Here is a 16,654-nt window from a genome sequence, read left to right as displayed (position 1 = left end):
GTCTTTGTAATATTTTTATGCACAAGTACATGCTCAATTTTGGTTTAGGTGCCATGCACTGCAGAGGAAAATGTATAATCTTTTCTATCCCCATTAAATTGTCTCCAGAGGTCAATCATGTGTAAGTTTTCTAAGATTTCATTCATCTTCTTAACTTTCATCTTGTTTATTTTGTGGTTAAATATGTTTAGTTCTGAGAGAGGGAGATTGATGTCCCCATTATTTAAGTTTTGCTTTTTATGTCACCTTATAATTCACTCAGCATTTCCTCTAAGAATTTGGATGCTATACCACTATGTGCATAGATGTTTAATAATGATTTTGCTTCATTGCCTATGGTGTCTTTTAAGAAGATGAAATTTTCTTTTTATCCCTTTTAATAAGATAGATTTTGCTTTTGCTTTGTCTGAGATCAGGACTTATACCCTGTTTTTTTTACTTCAACTGAAGCATAATATATTTTGGTCCAACCTTTTATCTTTACCCTGTGTAAATTTCTCTGCTTCAAATGTTTTTCTTGTAAATAACATATTGAGGGATCATGGTTTTTAATGCATTCTTCTATTTACTTCCATTATTTTTTTAGTTTTTTTTTTCAAGGCAATGGGGTCAAGTGGCTTGTCCAACGCCACATGGCTAGGTAATTATTCAGTGTCTGGGGCCGGATTTGAACTCAGGTACTCCTGACTCCAAGGCCAGTGCACTATCCACTGCACCACCTAGCCTCCCCTTAACTACTTCCATTTTAAGGAAGAGTTCATTCTGTTCATATTTGCAGTTAAGATTACTAATTCTGTATTTTCCTTCATACTATCTTTCCCCATTTTTAATTTTACCTCTCCTTTCCTCTTATTCCTCAAACACTTTATGCCCTTTCCTCTTGAACTTTGCTTTTAAAATTCAAATTTCTACCATTTTCACTTTTATCTTCATCTTCCTTTTTATCAGTCCCTTCTTCTCTTTTCTTTCCCTCCTCCCTTCCCTGTAGAGTAGTTTTTAATCACAAGTGGGAATGTATTTAATTACCTCTCTGGGTCAAATCTGTCAAATAGGGTTTACTCAGCCTTCACACCCTCATTTTTTCCCTCTCTTATAATAGAGCCTTGTGACCCTTCATCTGATATCATTTACTAATGGAAGTACAATCAAATAATTACTCTCATTCAAAATAGCATTAATCAAAGGTTGGTTAATTGATTGATTGCTAAGCAGCATTGCCTTGTACTCACTAATTTCCCTCCCCTCTTTTGTCTCATTAGAAAGATTCTTCTCAAGAGTTATGTATCTAGCATGGAACATTGCTTTTCAATGTGAACAACTCTATTTTCAGCTTTCTCTCATGCTGCTCTCTCTTCCTTCAGTTTCTTTTCCATTTCACACATTAAAACTGATTTTGCCTCTTCAATAGATTGATGCTTGTCAGTTTAATGGGCTTTAGTCACTTTATGCTCATTTATTTCCTGTTCTAATCTTTGTTGTAATGACTTTAGCTTGTAGTTTAAATCTATTTCCAAATTATTTTTTTTTCCTTTTCTGAATGATTAAGCATGTCTTGAGCCTCTTTTTTTCCCTCTTCCACTCTTTCAAGATTATGTTTAAGATGCTTCACTTCTTCTTGTAAAGATGTAATTCGAGCTTGGAGATCTCCAATCATCTCAGATCCTTGACTTCTATCTTTTCTTTCAGCTTCTAATGCAGCCTGAAGTTGGTAATAGTTCTTGTCCATTTGTGATTTGGTTGTCTCTAAAATTCTGTTTCTTTCTTGCAATTCTCTGTTTAGGGACTCTAACTGACTTACTGATTTGCTCAATTCTGTGTGGCTCTTTCTTAAACTTGCTGCTGTGTATGATTCTGTCCTCAGTAAGTCATTGGCTTCTTTTAGTTGCTTCTGTAACTGTGCCATTTTCTCATTTGTAAGCTGAGAATTCTGACTGATTTTCTTCAGGTCATCCAATTGATCTTTTAATGTAGAAACCTCATTTTCAACATTCTGTCTCTTTTCATTCTCCTGTTCTATTTTTCTTTGGTACTCATTAACTCTGTGCTGCAGCAACATTTTCTCTTTCTCAATCTGAGACACTGTAGATTCTAAATTTTTTCTTTGATTTCCCTCTTCATCCAGTTCTTTCATTATCTTGCCTAGCTTTATGTTTGAAGTTCTGCACTTCTGCTCCATTTCATCTTATAACTATATTTCATTATGCAGTTGTTCTTCCAGCTTATAGATTGTGTTTTGCAAACTCTCCAAGCTTTTATCCACATTTGAGGTGGTTCTATTATCATTAGGATTTGCTGAAGATACAGATAAATATCTACGATTGCTATAATATGTAAATCCTACAAAATGTAATTGATTGCCAACAAAAGCTTTTGGAATAGGGAATGTTTCTTCATCTCCCTTGTCTTCTTCTAAATAATCAAAATTACTAGTATCAATGTCTCTACTGAGATCAGGTAAAACAGGTGCAACAGTATCTCGAAGAGTTTCCCAAGCCCACTGATCATTTTTGAAGAAGAGATGTCGTTTGATTTCTCCACACCATTTCATCCTAATCTCACTTCCCTGTCTGTAAGGAAGGCACAAATAAGATTTTTTGCTTCCTTTGATATATCATTATCATCAGGGAAGGTAAGAGAATTCTTATGATTCATAATTTTGTTGTATGTCCCAACCAATGAATCAGCATAAAATGGTGTATCACCTACAAGCATTTCATATAAAAATACCCCAACAGACCACCAATCACATTCTCGTCCATAATAGCCATCACCACCTTGGGATTTTAATACTTCAGGAGAAATATAGTCAGGTGTTCCAACTGCTCTATCACATTGTACCATACCTTCCTTATTCATCTTCATACAAGTACCAAAATCAGCTAGTTTCAAGTGACCAGATTTATCCAGCAGCATGTTGTCAGGCTTCACATCTCTATGAATAAAGCCCATTGAATGGATTGCATCCAAAGCAAGAACTACTTCTGTAGTATAGAAATGGGCCCACTTTTCAGGCACATCATAGTTGCTCATTAAATTAACAAGATCCCCACCAGGCATATATTCCATTACCATGTAGAGATACCGATCATCTTGGAATGCATAATAGAACTGAACCACCCAAGGGCTGTTAGCAAAAGCCATAATATCCCTTTCTTCCCAGAAGAAAGCAGAATCTGATCTCTTAGTCATCTCAAATTTGCTCAGCAGCTTCATAGCATACACTTTCCTGGTGGATTTTTGCCTTACCAATTGCACTTCTCCAAATGCACCTCTACCAATGACTTTCACTACTTCATAATCTTCAGCTTTCATGCGCAAATCTCTAATTTTATTTATTGTGTCTTTATATTTGATTAAAAAGTTGTCAATATTTTTGTTTTTTCTTAGTGCAGGAAAATCCAGATCATATACCAAAGCATCCAATCTCAGTCCAGTCTCAGCAGAACCTGGAATATTTGACAGAACATAAAGAAAGGATGGAAGATGATGTTAAGAATCTAACTCTGCAACTGGAACAAGAATCAAATAAGCGATTATTGCTACAGAATGAATTGAAAACTCAAGCATTTGAGAACGACAATTTGAAAGGATTAGAAAAGCAAATGAAACAAGAGATCAATACATTAACAGAAGCAAAGAGATTACTGGAATTTGAACTAGCTCAGCTCACAAGACAATATTGTAGAAATGAAGGACAAATGCAGGAACTACAGGATCAGCTTGAAGCTGAACAATATTTTTCAACACTTTATAAAACTCAGGTAAAGGAACTTAAAGAAGACATTGAAGAAAAAAATCGAGAAAATCTAACAAAAATACAGGAACTGCAAAATGAAAAAGAAACACTTACTGCACAGATAGACCTGGTAGAAACAAAAGCTGAATCAGAGCAGTTGGCTCAACGTCTCCTGGAAGAGAAATATTTGGAATTGTCACAGGAGTGTAAGAAAGCAGCTTCACTAACTAAACAAGAAATTACAGATAAAGATCACACTGTCAGTAAGCTAGAAGAAATAAACAGTACATTAACCAAAGATACTGAATTATTAAGAAAAGAAAATGAAGAGTTTGCTGAAAAAATGAGGAAAGAACAAGAAGATTATAAATTGAAAAAAAGAAGAGGAGATCAGTAATCTTAAAGCTTCTTTTGAAGAGCATATTAATACTGAAAGAACCCTCAAACCACAGGCTGTTAACAAATTGGCAGAAATAATGAATTGCAAAGATTTTAAACTTGATATAGAAAGAAGGCTAATACACAAGATTTGAGAAAGAAGGAAAAGGAAAATAGAAAGTTACAGTTGGAACTCAACCAAGAAAGAGAGAAATTCAAACAAATGGTAGTGAAACACCAAAAGGAACTCAATGAAATGCAAGCGCAACTGGTTGAAGAGTGCACACATAGGAATGAACTTCAGATGCAGCTGGGTACTAAAGAGAGTGACATAGAGCAGTTGCGTGCAAAACTTTTGGACCTTTCAGATTTTACCAGTGTTACTAGTTTTCCTAGTGCTGATGAAACTGATGGAAACCTTCCAGAATCAAGAATTGAAGGTTGGCTATCAGCTCCAAACAGAGGAAATATACAACGATATGGCTGGAAGAAACAGTATGTTGTAGTGAGCAGCAAAAAAATTCTGTTCTACAATGATGAACAGGATAAGGAACAGTCAAATCCATCTATGGTACTAGACATAGACAAACTATTCCATGTTCAACCTGTAACCCAAGGTGATGTGTATAGAGCAGAAACTGAAGAAATCCCTAAAATATTCCAGATCCTTTATGCAAATGAAGGTGAATGTACAAAAGATTTGGAGATGGAGCCAGTAGAGCAAGCTGAGAAGACTAATTTTCAGAATCACAAAGGTCATGAGTTTATACCTACACTCTATCACTTTCCAGCCAACTGTGAGGCTTGTGCCAAACCACTCTGGCATGTTTTTAAGCCACCCCTTGCCCTTGAATGTCGAAGATGCCATGTTAAGTGCCACAGAGATCATTTAGACAAAAAAGAAGACTTAATTTCTCCATGCAAAGTGAGTTATGATGTAGCATCAGCAAGAGATATGTTGCTATTAGCATGTTCTCAGGATGAACAGAAGAAATGGGTAATCCATTTAGTAAAGAAGATCCCTAAGAATCCTCCATCCAGTTTTGTTCATGCATCCCCTAGAACGCTTTCTACCAGATCTAGTGCAAATCAGTCTTTCCGGAAAGTTGTCAAAAATACATCTGGGAAAACCAGCTAACCACATCCTATTGATTTATGGAATCTTGTGGAATATCATCTGTGAAACGGGGCTTCTTTAACCATGCAGAGCAGACAAACTGTTCCTTCTGACACAAATATCACAGGCTTCAGGGTTAAGATTGCTGTTATTCTCTCCTCCTTGCTTTGGCACAAAAGCACACTGAAGGTTTTTATTGCGGGTTTGCCTACAGGTAGATTAGATTAATTATTACTATGTAATACAAGTAAAAGCAAATAAAAAGCTTAGCTAGGTATATTTTTAAAAGGTGCTGCCTTTTTACATTTCTAAGAAAATGCCTGTCAATCATGATGGAACAGAATTTTCCTCTTATGAATGAGAGGAAGGGAGAGTTTTTCACTATTACGATCAGCTCATGGAAGAAGTAAAGAAAATATCTCAAAATGAGATGGATTGAAATTTCTGTAAATACTCAAGTTTTTGTGCTCTCACAGGACTGCAGAACTATCTTAAAGAAGTAATATCATCACTTGAACTTCAGTGCCCTCATTGTAAAATCTAACAGCCTTAATTTTAATGGCCCGTTTTGGACCTAAATGGAGAAGTTAAATATTTTTCATTATGCTTTTACAAAATACTGTATATGTTTCATGATTGAGGGGTAGGAGAAGACAAAAAAAACATTACATTTAATCTATGCATTTTTGCCAAGCCATACTGAATTATTTTAATACTAGAGGCATTAGGAACTAACTGTACAAAAGAACCAAGTTTGAAAGCATATTTTGGGGTATATCATTTCTATAATTTTATAATGTATTTCCTTATGGTTTAAGTGATAAAAACATTAAGTTAACAAACATAAGAAATGTATGCACTGTTTGAAATGTAAATTATTTTAGAACACTTTTAATGGGTGGTGCATTGCCCTTCTAGTGCCTTAATTTGAGATAATTATTTTACTGCCATGTCTAAATGTAGAAATTTCAAAAAACAAAACCTATTTCCTGACAGTTATGTATAAGTGGACTTTTTATTGATAATTGGTTTAATTTAAAGTATTTTTAGAGGTTGGTTTTGAATTTCATAAATTGAGTACAATCTTAGTATGAAATTACCTGCTACAGTGAATGAGTTCATAAATGTGTGTGCAAAAAGTGTAGAAAGGTGCATTCATAAAAGCAAAAGCAAACTATGTACGGCATACATCTGTGGTGTTTTCCAGTTAATATAGGAATTGTCAGATAAATACTGTTAAACTCTTGTTCTATAACAAGGGTTGATTTCATGGTATGGGCAGTATGAATTTTTTTTATTTTTTTTAATCAAATACCTCCTCAGTAATTTATAATGGCTTTGCAGTTATGTATATCAAATAAGAAGCACTGGAAAACTGATTCGTCTCTATGACGATATGCATGTTTCAAGTGGTATTGAAAGCTGCACTGATGGATATGTAATAATAAACATATCTGTTATTAATATGCTAATGACTCTGTGCTCATTTAATGAGAAATAAAAGTAATTTATGAAAGGAAAAAGAAAAGAGTTATGTATCACATCAAATTATAATCACTTTAGTATCATGAAATGCCAAATCATTTCATAAATCATTATGGATTAATAAAAGATCACTTTCTAATCTTTTTATGCCTAACCTTTCCAAGTTGGTTCCCACCCTCTGCCACTTAGAGTCATTTCTGATTTGATTAGCTATGTAGTCTCTAAGTACTCTAAATATTGGAACACTCTGAAGGTCTCTCTCTTTTTTATTGCAAGGCAATGGGGTTAAGTGGCTTGCCCAAGGCAACACAGCTAGGTAATTATTACGTGTCTGAGGTTGGATTTGAACTCAGGTACTTCTGTCTCCAGGGCCAGTGCTCTATTCACTGTGCTACGTAGTCACCTGAAGGTCTCTCTTAAGAACTTTACAATCATTTGTAAGATATTTGAAAACCTGGTTTTTAACCACCCAGCATAAGATGCCTTTATCACAGAAAGTGCTAAGTTCTATGAGCAAGACAGAATTAAAGAAGGCCAGAGGAAATTGAGACACATAAGTTTAGAATAATCACCCTAGCTTTTTTTCTGGGCCATTTGTTAAGCATAGTGATGTCATCTTGTTCCTCTTCAATGGAAAGACAAGAATCAATCAAACCAATATCCTCTAAATTCAATCTCTTCAAGAATATTCAACCCTTTAACAAACCTAAGAGAAATACAATTTTCAAGAGCTACAAGTGTTATGCCTTCCCTTATAATGTTATATAAGATTTCATGTGTTTGACTAACATTTGTTTTGCATTTTTTTCTCTTTTTGTTTACCTTTTTATGCTTCTCTTGAGTCTTGTATTTGGACATTGAATTCCCCATTCAGTTCTTTTCATTTTATCAGGTAATTTTGGAAGTTCTCTATTTCATTGAATATCCATCTTCTTCTCTGACAAAATATGCTGAGTTTTGAAGCATAATAAATTCTTGGTTGTAATACAAGTCCCTTTATCCTCTGAAATATGGTATTCCTGGACCACTGGTCCTTCAGTATTGAAACTGAAAAATCCTGTGTAAGTCTGATTGTGTTTCCATTGTATTTAAATTTTTTTCTTTTTTTTAATTCTGCTTGCAGTATTTTCTCCTTTATTTGTGCATTCTAGAACTTGACGTTGATAGTCCATGGAGTTTTTATCCTGGGGTCTCTTCCTGGAGGAATATTCTTTAAATGACTATTTTGTCTTCTTGCTCTAGAAGATTTAGGCAGTGTTACCTTATAATTTACTGTAAGATATTTTCCAGATTTGTTTTTTTTTTTTGATCTAGGTTGTTGTTGTTGTTGTTTTTTGGAACTAGTAGTCCAATAATTCATAAGTTATCTCTTCTGGATCTATTTTCCAGTTCATTTGTTTTTCCTAAAAGGTACTTTACATTTTATTCAGCTTTTTCAGCCTTTTAATTTAGTTTCATGGAAACTTGTGATCTCTTAGTCTATCCACTTAGATTTGAGTCTCTTAGATTTGGTGATTTTGATTTGCCCAATTCTAATTTTTAAGGTTTTATTTTCTTCTGTTAACTTGTGCATTTCACCAGTTGATTAATTTTACTTTTTGTTGAGTTGCATTCCCTTTCCAGTTTGGTTGATTTGAGTTTTAGATGAAATACATTCCTTTTCCAATTGGTCAGTTTTAGTTTTTGAAGAGTTACATTCTTTTTCCAGTTAGTTATTTTTACTTTTAAAGGAGCTGATTTCTTTGGTCAATTTTTTCATAATTTTCTTGCATGACTTTCACTTCTTTTTTCCTTAATTTTTCTTTTTCCTCTCTACTTTAGTTTTAAAGTCATTTTAAAATCTCTTCTTTTAACAATCAACTTCTGGATTTGAGTCATGGTCAAAATTTGAGTACATAGACTCTTGAGACTTCCCCTGAAGATCATATTTCCACTACTTTCTTCTTCTGAGCTGGCACTGTTATCATCTTTATCTGCATAGTAGCTCTCTATGGTGAGCTTTTGGATTAGACAGCTTTGACTTTATCTTCTTCTGAATGTGAGTTGTGACCTTCCTTGTCACCATAGTGATTTTGTATAGACAAGGGCTTTTTGTTTTGTTTTGTTTTGTTTTGTTTTGTTTTGCTTTTTGCTCATTTTCTCAGTTTTTGATTTGGTTTTAATTCTTTTTTAAAGAAGATCTCTACTTCCAGAGTGGAGGGTAGACTATCAGAAACTTGAGGTTTTCTCCAGTGTTTTCAGAAATATTTCTAGGGATTTGTGAAGTTTTCAGCTCTTCCAAAGCAGTAAGGAGAGATGTTTACTACTCTCCTGGAATATTTTCTGGTCTGTGAATGACCACAAGCATTCTTTCCTGCACTGAAATAATGAAGCCTCCCCTGAGTCTACAGGTTCTGGTAGTATAAACATCAGGTGAAGTTGTATATGTTCGGTTGTGCAGAACATATTTCCATATTAGTCATGCTGTGAAAGAGGAATTAGAACAAAAGGGGAAAGACCAAGAGAAAGAAAAAAACATAAGAGATGTCTGAAAAAAGTGAATATATGCTTTGATCTATATTCAAATTCCATAGAATTTTCTTTGGATATGGATAGCATTTTCCAGAATAGGTATCTCAGTGTAGTCTGTGATCACTGAATGGTTGAGAGAAACAGCAACCATCATAGTTGTTCATCTCACAACGTTGTTGGTTATGTAGGCAATGTTCTCTTGGTTCATATCACTTCACTCAACATATGCAAGTATTTTCAGGCTTTTCTAAAGTCTGGCCACTCATAATTTTTTTTTAGGATTTTTCAAGGCAAACGGGGTTAAGTGGCTTGCCCAAGGCCACACAGCTAGGTAATTATTAAGTGTCTGAGACCAGATTTGAACCCAGGTACTCCTGACTCCAGGGCCGGTACTTTAACCACTATGCCACATAGTCGCCCCTCACTCATAATTTCTTACAGTAGAGTATTCTCCATTAAATTTCATATACCATAACTTGTTCAGTCATTTCCCAATTGACGGTCATTCCTTCAATTTCCAAATTTTTGCCACAGCAAAAAGACCTGGTATGAATATTTTTCTACATGTAAGACATTTCCCATTTTATTTTGTTCTCTTTAGGTCATAACATTTTTATTGTCCTTTGGACATAGTTCCAAATGTCTTTCTAGAAAAGTTGGATGAGTTCACAGCTCTATCTGCAGGATCAGTAAATTAGTGTCCCAATTTTCCCACATACTTTCCAACATTGATCATTTTCCATTTTCGTCATTTTAGAAAATCTGATAGGTGTGAGGTAATATCTCAAAGTTGCTTTAAATTGTATTTCTCCAATCAATAATGATTTGAAGCATTTTTTCATGTCTTTAGTTTTCATTTCTTCATCTGCAAACTGTCTATATCCTTCACCAATTTGTCAATTGAAGAATAACATGTAATCTTTTAAATTTGTTTCAATTCCCAATGTATTTTAGAAATGAATTATTTATCAGAAACAGTAATTGCTACAATAGCTCTCCAGCTTTCTGAATTTCTTCTGATCTTGGCTGCATTGGTTTTATTTGTGTAAAAACTTTTAATGTAGTTGAAGTCATTCCTTTTGCAATTTAAATGTTCTCTCTCTCTCTCTCTCTCTCTCTCTCTCTCTCTCTCTCTCTCTCTCTCTTATTTGATCATAAACTTCTTCCATCTCCATAGATGCAACAAATAGAATACTTCTTGTACTCTTAATTGATCTATGGTATTACTCTTTGTATCTAAATCCAGAACCCATTTTAACTTTAGTTTGAAATAGGGCATGAGATATGTTCTGCATCTAGTTTTTGTCATATTATTGCTCAGTTTTACCAGGAGTTTTTGTCAAATAATTAATTCTTATCACAGAATCTAGTGTCTTTAGGTATATCAAACAGTAGATGACTATATACTACAGGGATTTTCTCTTTTTTAATCTTTCTTTTATACCTAATCCAATCCACTGATCCACTAGCCAGTTTTGATGATTATCACTGTATAGTATGGTTTTTAGATTTGATATAACTAGGATATCTTCCTTTGCATTTTTTTCTTCATTATCCTTTATAGTTCCAGATGAATTTTGTTAAATTTTTTCTAGCTCAATAAAATAATCTTTACAAATTTTGTTTGATTGGAAACTGATTTAATTTGGATAGAAATGCCATTTTTATTATATTAGTTCAGTCTACCCATGAGCAATTGACATTTTTCCAGTTGTTTAGATTTGACTATATTCCTATAAAATTATTTTGAAATTATGTTCAAAGAGCTTCTGGGTTTGTATTGGGTGGTAGATTTCCAAATATTTTATATCATCTATAGTTTCTTTTTTAATTTATTTTTATTAAAGATATTATTTGAGTTTTACTATAGTAACTTTAAAAGGAATTTTTCTTTCTATTTCTTCTTGTTAGACTTTGTTGGTAATATATGAAAATGCTTATGATTTATGTGGGTTTATTTTATATCCTGCTACTTTCCTAAAATTAATTATTTCAAGAGGATTTTAGTTGATTTTCTAGAGTTCTCTAAGTATACCATCATATCAACTGCAGAGTGAAATTTCTGTTTCCTCATTGTCTAATCTAGGTCTTTCCATTTATTTTTCTTCTCTTAATGATATTGCTAAAATATACAATATTGAATTAACAGTGGTGATAAAGTGCATCCTTGTTTCATCACTGTTCTTTTTGCAAATGCTGCTTTATCCCTATTATATGTAATACTTGCTGATGGTTTTACATAGCTAATGCTTATAATGTTAATGAAAATTCTACTTGTTCCCATCTTCTCTAGTGTTTTTAAAAGGAATAGGTGATGAGTTTTTGTCAAAAGCTTTCAGCATCTTTTGAGAAAAAAATCATATTATTTCTGTTAATTTTATTAGATATAATCAAATATGTTGATAGTTTTTCTAAAATTGAATCTTCCTTGTCTACTCAATCATACTCACTCATGTTGTATTATTCTAGTAATAACCTGAAATTTCTTTATTAATATTTTATTTCAAATATTTGCTTCCATATTCATTAGAGAGATTGGTCTATAAATTTCTTTATCTTGTTTGTCTTCTTTGTTCAGGTATTACAAAATATCGGTGCCATAAAAGGAATTACAGAACTTCAGCTATTTAGAAAAATAGCTTATTTAGATTGTAATGAATTGTTCTTTAAATGTCTGGTAGAATTCATTTGTAAATCCATTAAATCCTGAAGAGTTTTTTAATTTCTTTTTTTCAGAATTGGAGTTATTTAAACATTTCATTTCCTCTTCTGTTAATCTGTTTTGCTTTTATTTTTAATGAATGTTCATTCATTTCACTTAAAGTTTCAGATTTGGTGACATACAATTGGGAAAAATATCTCTGAATTATTGCTTTTATTTCCTCCTCCTTGGTAGAGAGTTCACCCTATTCATTTTTGATAACGTTAAATTTGTTTTCTTTGTTTTCTTTTTTGTATTTTGTCAGCCATTTTGGCAAATGTTTAAAAGTTTAAAATTTTTAGCCTCCCTCTCTTTCCTCCACCGCCAGACAGAAAGCAATTTAATATACACTCTACATGTTTAATCATGCTGAACACAGATCCAAATTCATCATGCTGTGTTCTTTCTTTTTTTAATCAGAGTAAGCAAAGTTTTATAAATTTTAATTTTTCATAGAAACAAATGAAATTTTATTAGTTCAATAATTTTCTTACTTTCAATTTTATTATTTTTTGTTTCAGAATTTCTATTTTATTTTGATATTTTATTGGAAATTTTTGATTTTTTGTTTTTTGACTTTATTAGTTGCAAGCCTAGTTCATTGATGTACTTTATTTTATCCATATAAGTATTTTAGAGATATAAAATTTCCCCCATAATTGCTTTGGCTGCATCTCTCAAGTTTTGGTATGATGTCTCATCATTGTCCTCATCTTGGATGAAAATGTTGATTATTTTGATGATTTATTATTTGACATGATCATTCTTTAAAATTAGATTAATTTCCAATTAATTTTATTTTATCTTTCCATGGATTTTTATTATATATAACTATATATAATTTTTATTTCTTCATTATATGAAAAAGATACAGGCAAGATTTCTCCTGTTCTGCCTTTGATTGTGACACTTTGATGTGCTAATACATGGTCAGTTTTTGTGTAGGTGACAATTATTGCAAGAAATCAATATATTCCTTTCTATCCCCTTTCAATTTCTCCAGAGATCTAATCATATTTAAGTTATATAACATTCTCTTCAACTTTTTAACTTCCTTCTTACTTATTTTGTAGTAAGATTCATCTAATTCTGAAGAGAGGGAGATTGAGATATCCTGCTGTTATAGTTTTGCTGTATCTCCCTGTACCTTATTTAGTTTCTTCATAAGAATTTGAGTGCTACACCACTTGGTCCATAAATGTTTAATTCGATATTAATTCATGGGCTATGATACTTTTAAAGAAGATCTGGTTTCCTCCCTTATTTCTTTTAATAGCATCAATTTTTTTCTTTTTGCTTTGTATGAAGTTAGGATTGGTCTCCCTCCTTTTATTTTTTTACTTCAGTTGAGCATTATATATTCTGCTCAAACCTTTTGCCTTTATCTATTTGCATCTCTATGCTTCAAATGTGTATATTGCAAATAATCTATTTTTTAGTGTTCTCTGTTATCCACAGCTGAACCTAAGGAGAGTTCATCCCATTCCCATTGATCTGATTACTTACTTTTTTTTCTTTCCATACTGTCTTCCCTTATTTATACAGTTCTTTTCCCTTTACCATTATCCCTCCTCACCAATGGTTTGCTTCTGGTCAGAAGCTTCCTCTTGTTCAATCTTTCAATTTTCAACCCTTTTCCCTTTCCCTCTATGTGTTCCTTTTAGATTTTTCTTTCTAACATTTCTTAATTTTTATGTTTGTTTTCACTTTTGCCCTCCCTTTTATCAGTCCCTTCTTTCCCTTTCTTTTCTTTTTAACCCCCTCCTTTCCAGTAAGGTAGTATAAATTTTTAACCAATTGGAATTGTATGCTAATCCCTCTTTGGATCAAATCTCTTGAGAATACAATTTATTTGAACATTCCCTTCTTTCCCCGCTACTATGAAAAAGGTCTTCCTGCCTCTTCATGTGGTATTATTTATCATCGAATGTCTCACCTTCTACAGGGATAATCCTTCTTTCTTGTCTTAATTGTTTCAAATCTGTATTTTATCTATGTGTTCTGTCAAGATGTACTCCTTTTATCTTTCACTATAGAAGTACCATTCTCAAAAGTTGAATGATTGGTTGCTTGGTTGATTTATAAGCATAACTTCAAACCTGCTGCTTCTGTTCAAATATACTTCAACAACAATTTCCCGTCATAAATAATATTCTCAAAAACCATAATCATAATCATATTATATTCAGTTGATGCCACATCCTCTTACCAAGTACACTTGGTGGAAATACAGTCCTCATGGTTAAAGTATCATTTAAGCAAAATCACTTCATGACCTATTTATCCCTAGATGCTCTAAGTAACTTCCTCCTACTATCTCAATAGAAATACAATCCTCATGATCTGAAGTGTTATCGTAAAAGTACTTCCAGATCCAATTATATCCACACCTTCTAAGTATACCCCCTACTATTTTAAAACCTCATAAGCAAAAATATCAACTAAAGTATCATTAGTTTCATACTCAATTTATGCCCACATCCTCTCTCTAAGTATGCTTCTTTTATCTAACCTAAGAGAAATAAAATTCTCAAGGGTTACAAGTACTGTCTTCACATATAGAGATTTATACAGTTTAATGTTATTGACTAATGTTTTCCCCCTTTTATTTACCTTTTTATGTATCTCTTGAGACTTGCATTTGAAGAGCTCATCTCTGTTCTTTTTAACAAATAACTTTGAAAGTTTTCTATTTCACTGAAAATCCATTTTTCCCCTGAAAGAAAAGGCTGAATTTTTAGGAGTGGTTGATTCTTGGTTGTGGTCCAATGTTCTTTTCCAGGTCCTCCAGTCTTTTAATGTTGAAGCTGATAAGCACTCCTCAAACCCAACTATATTTCATTGGTATTTAAATTGCCTCTTTTTGCTGCTGGCATTATCTTCCCCTTTAGCTGAAAATTCTGATATTTAGGTCCATTTTTCTTTGGTATTTTTATTCTGAGAGGTGAATTCTATCAGTATTTTTTTCTTCTTGCTTTAGGATATTATGGCATTTTCCCAGGATAATTGACTAAAAGATATTTTCTAGTTTTTTTTTGATTGAGTCTTTCAGATAGAGCAACAATTTGCAAATTTTCTCTCAAAAGTTTGACTCTTTTTCATGGTTGACTATATTTTTCTTCTATTTTTTTCAGAAATTTGGTTTCATTTCATGAAATCTTGGTGTCTCATGGAGGCAAAAGTTTTCCTGTGCCTAATTCTAATTTTTAGTTTTATTATGTTTAGTCTACTTTTGTGTTTCATTTTTCAGTTTATTAATTTTACTTTTAGATGAGTTTTTTTCCTTTTCCAGTTGGTTAATTTTACTTTTTGATGAGTCCATTTCTTTTCTAGTTGGTTGCTTTTACTTTTTTTTTTTTGCAAGGTAAATGGGGTTAAGTGGCTTGCCCAAGGCCACACATCTAGGTAATTATTAAGTATCTGAGACTGGGTTTGAACCCAGGTACTCCTGACTCTAAGGTCAGTGCTTTATCCACTATGCCACCTAGCCACCCCCGCTTTTACTTTTAAAGGAATACTTATCTTTTTCTATTTGGCCAATTTTACTCTTAAAGGAATTGATTTCTTCAAACAATTTTTCCTGGGTGGCTCACATTTTTTTCTCCTCTTCTTTACTTTTTGAAATTCTTCTTGATCTCTTCTAAGAAGTCTTTGGGATATGAGAATAATACATAAATTCCTTTGAGGCTTTGCATATAGGTGCTTTTCTCTTCTAAACTGTAGTTTTTGTCATCCTTTCAGAATAGTACTTACCTATGGTTAACATTATGCTTGTTTTTTGTTCATTTTGGCAGTTGAGCTCTGTTCCCGGGGCAAAGGAGTATTGTCCCAAGCTTTTAGTGCTGGGTATGGGATTTGGTCCCTGACTTCTCTTAATGCCTTTCTCTATGAAGTGGTTTTATTCCCCCTGCCTTAGGATAGCATTACCCAGTCCCATCTGTTGCACCAGTATTCCCAGGGTTAGAAAATTTTTTTTCAGATCCGGGTGTGGGACCCTCACTACTGGCATGCTGCAGGTCTGGATTGTTGGGCCTTGACCTGAACTGTAGTGTGACTGAGAGTTCTTCCACCTATGCTGGACTTTACTGCCCTTTTATTCAGGTAAGACAATTCTTTACTCAAGTGCCTCCATGTTATCAGGAGTTGTGAATTTGTTACATTTCTTTTTTTGTGAAATTTATAGATTTAGGGTTTGTGTATAGACTTCATTTAAAATTATTTTGGAAAATACTGAGAGTTTTCTAAATTTGCACTGCCATCTTGACTCTGCCCCCAAACCATTTTTCTCACCCTTTTAGTGAGTTGAGAGAACTGGAAGCAGCAACAGCTATTGCTGCTCCTGCTAGTTCAATGATTTCCAAGGTCTGTTCTTGGTTTGTGGGGCTGGCTCTAGGACTGCCTTGTTCTGGCCTATGCTGGACTCTACTCCACTCTCATCCTGGTGTGACATATTTTTCATGCCAATTTTCTAAGCTGTCTGCAGCATTAGTGGTCAAAGAAGTCCAGAAACAGACACTGTTGCCACTGATTCCGGTCTCAGTCACTGCCTGTTATTGGACCGAGAGAGGTTGGTCGGCAGTGGTGTAACCTGCACTTTACTGTGACCAGCTCTCACCCTGGTGCAATGACCATTTCTGCCAATTAATATAAGTTGTCTTTAACTTGAAAATTATTTTATTCCTTCTGTTTTAGGTTTTGTCATTCTATAATTTGTTTAGTATCATTA

General features: G+C 33.3%; 1 protein-coding gene and 2 pseudogenes across 1 annotated transcript in view; 1 reads left to right on the top strand and 2 right to left on the bottom strand.

Moving 5' to 3' along the window:
* Nucleotides 1–1,277: 1,277 nt before the first annotated feature.
* LOC141489246 (rho-associated protein kinase 1 pseudogene) lies at nt 1,278–3,419 on the bottom strand (annotated as a pseudogene).
* Nucleotides 3,420–3,425: 6 nt separating this feature from the next.
* LOC141489245 (rho-associated protein kinase 1 pseudogene) lies at nt 3,426–5,599 on the top strand (annotated as a pseudogene).
* Nucleotides 5,310–16,654, bottom strand: part of LOC141489244 (uncharacterized) — a 116,494-nt gene continuing 105,149 nt past the window's right edge. The window contains 1 exon segment of the mRNA XM_074190000.1: nt 5,310–5,439. Within this exon segment, the coding sequence (XP_074046101.1) occupies nt 5,310–5,439 (130 nt within the window).

This window comes from Macrotis lagotis, chromosome 5, assembly GCF_037893015.1.
Source record: "Macrotis lagotis isolate mMagLag1 chromosome 5, bilby.v1.9.chrom.fasta, whole genome shotgun sequence".
NCBI classification, from domain to species: domain Eukaryota; kingdom Metazoa; phylum Chordata; class Mammalia; order Peramelemorphia; family Peramelidae; genus Macrotis; species Macrotis lagotis.
This window is presented reverse-complemented; position numbering and strand designations above follow the sequence as displayed.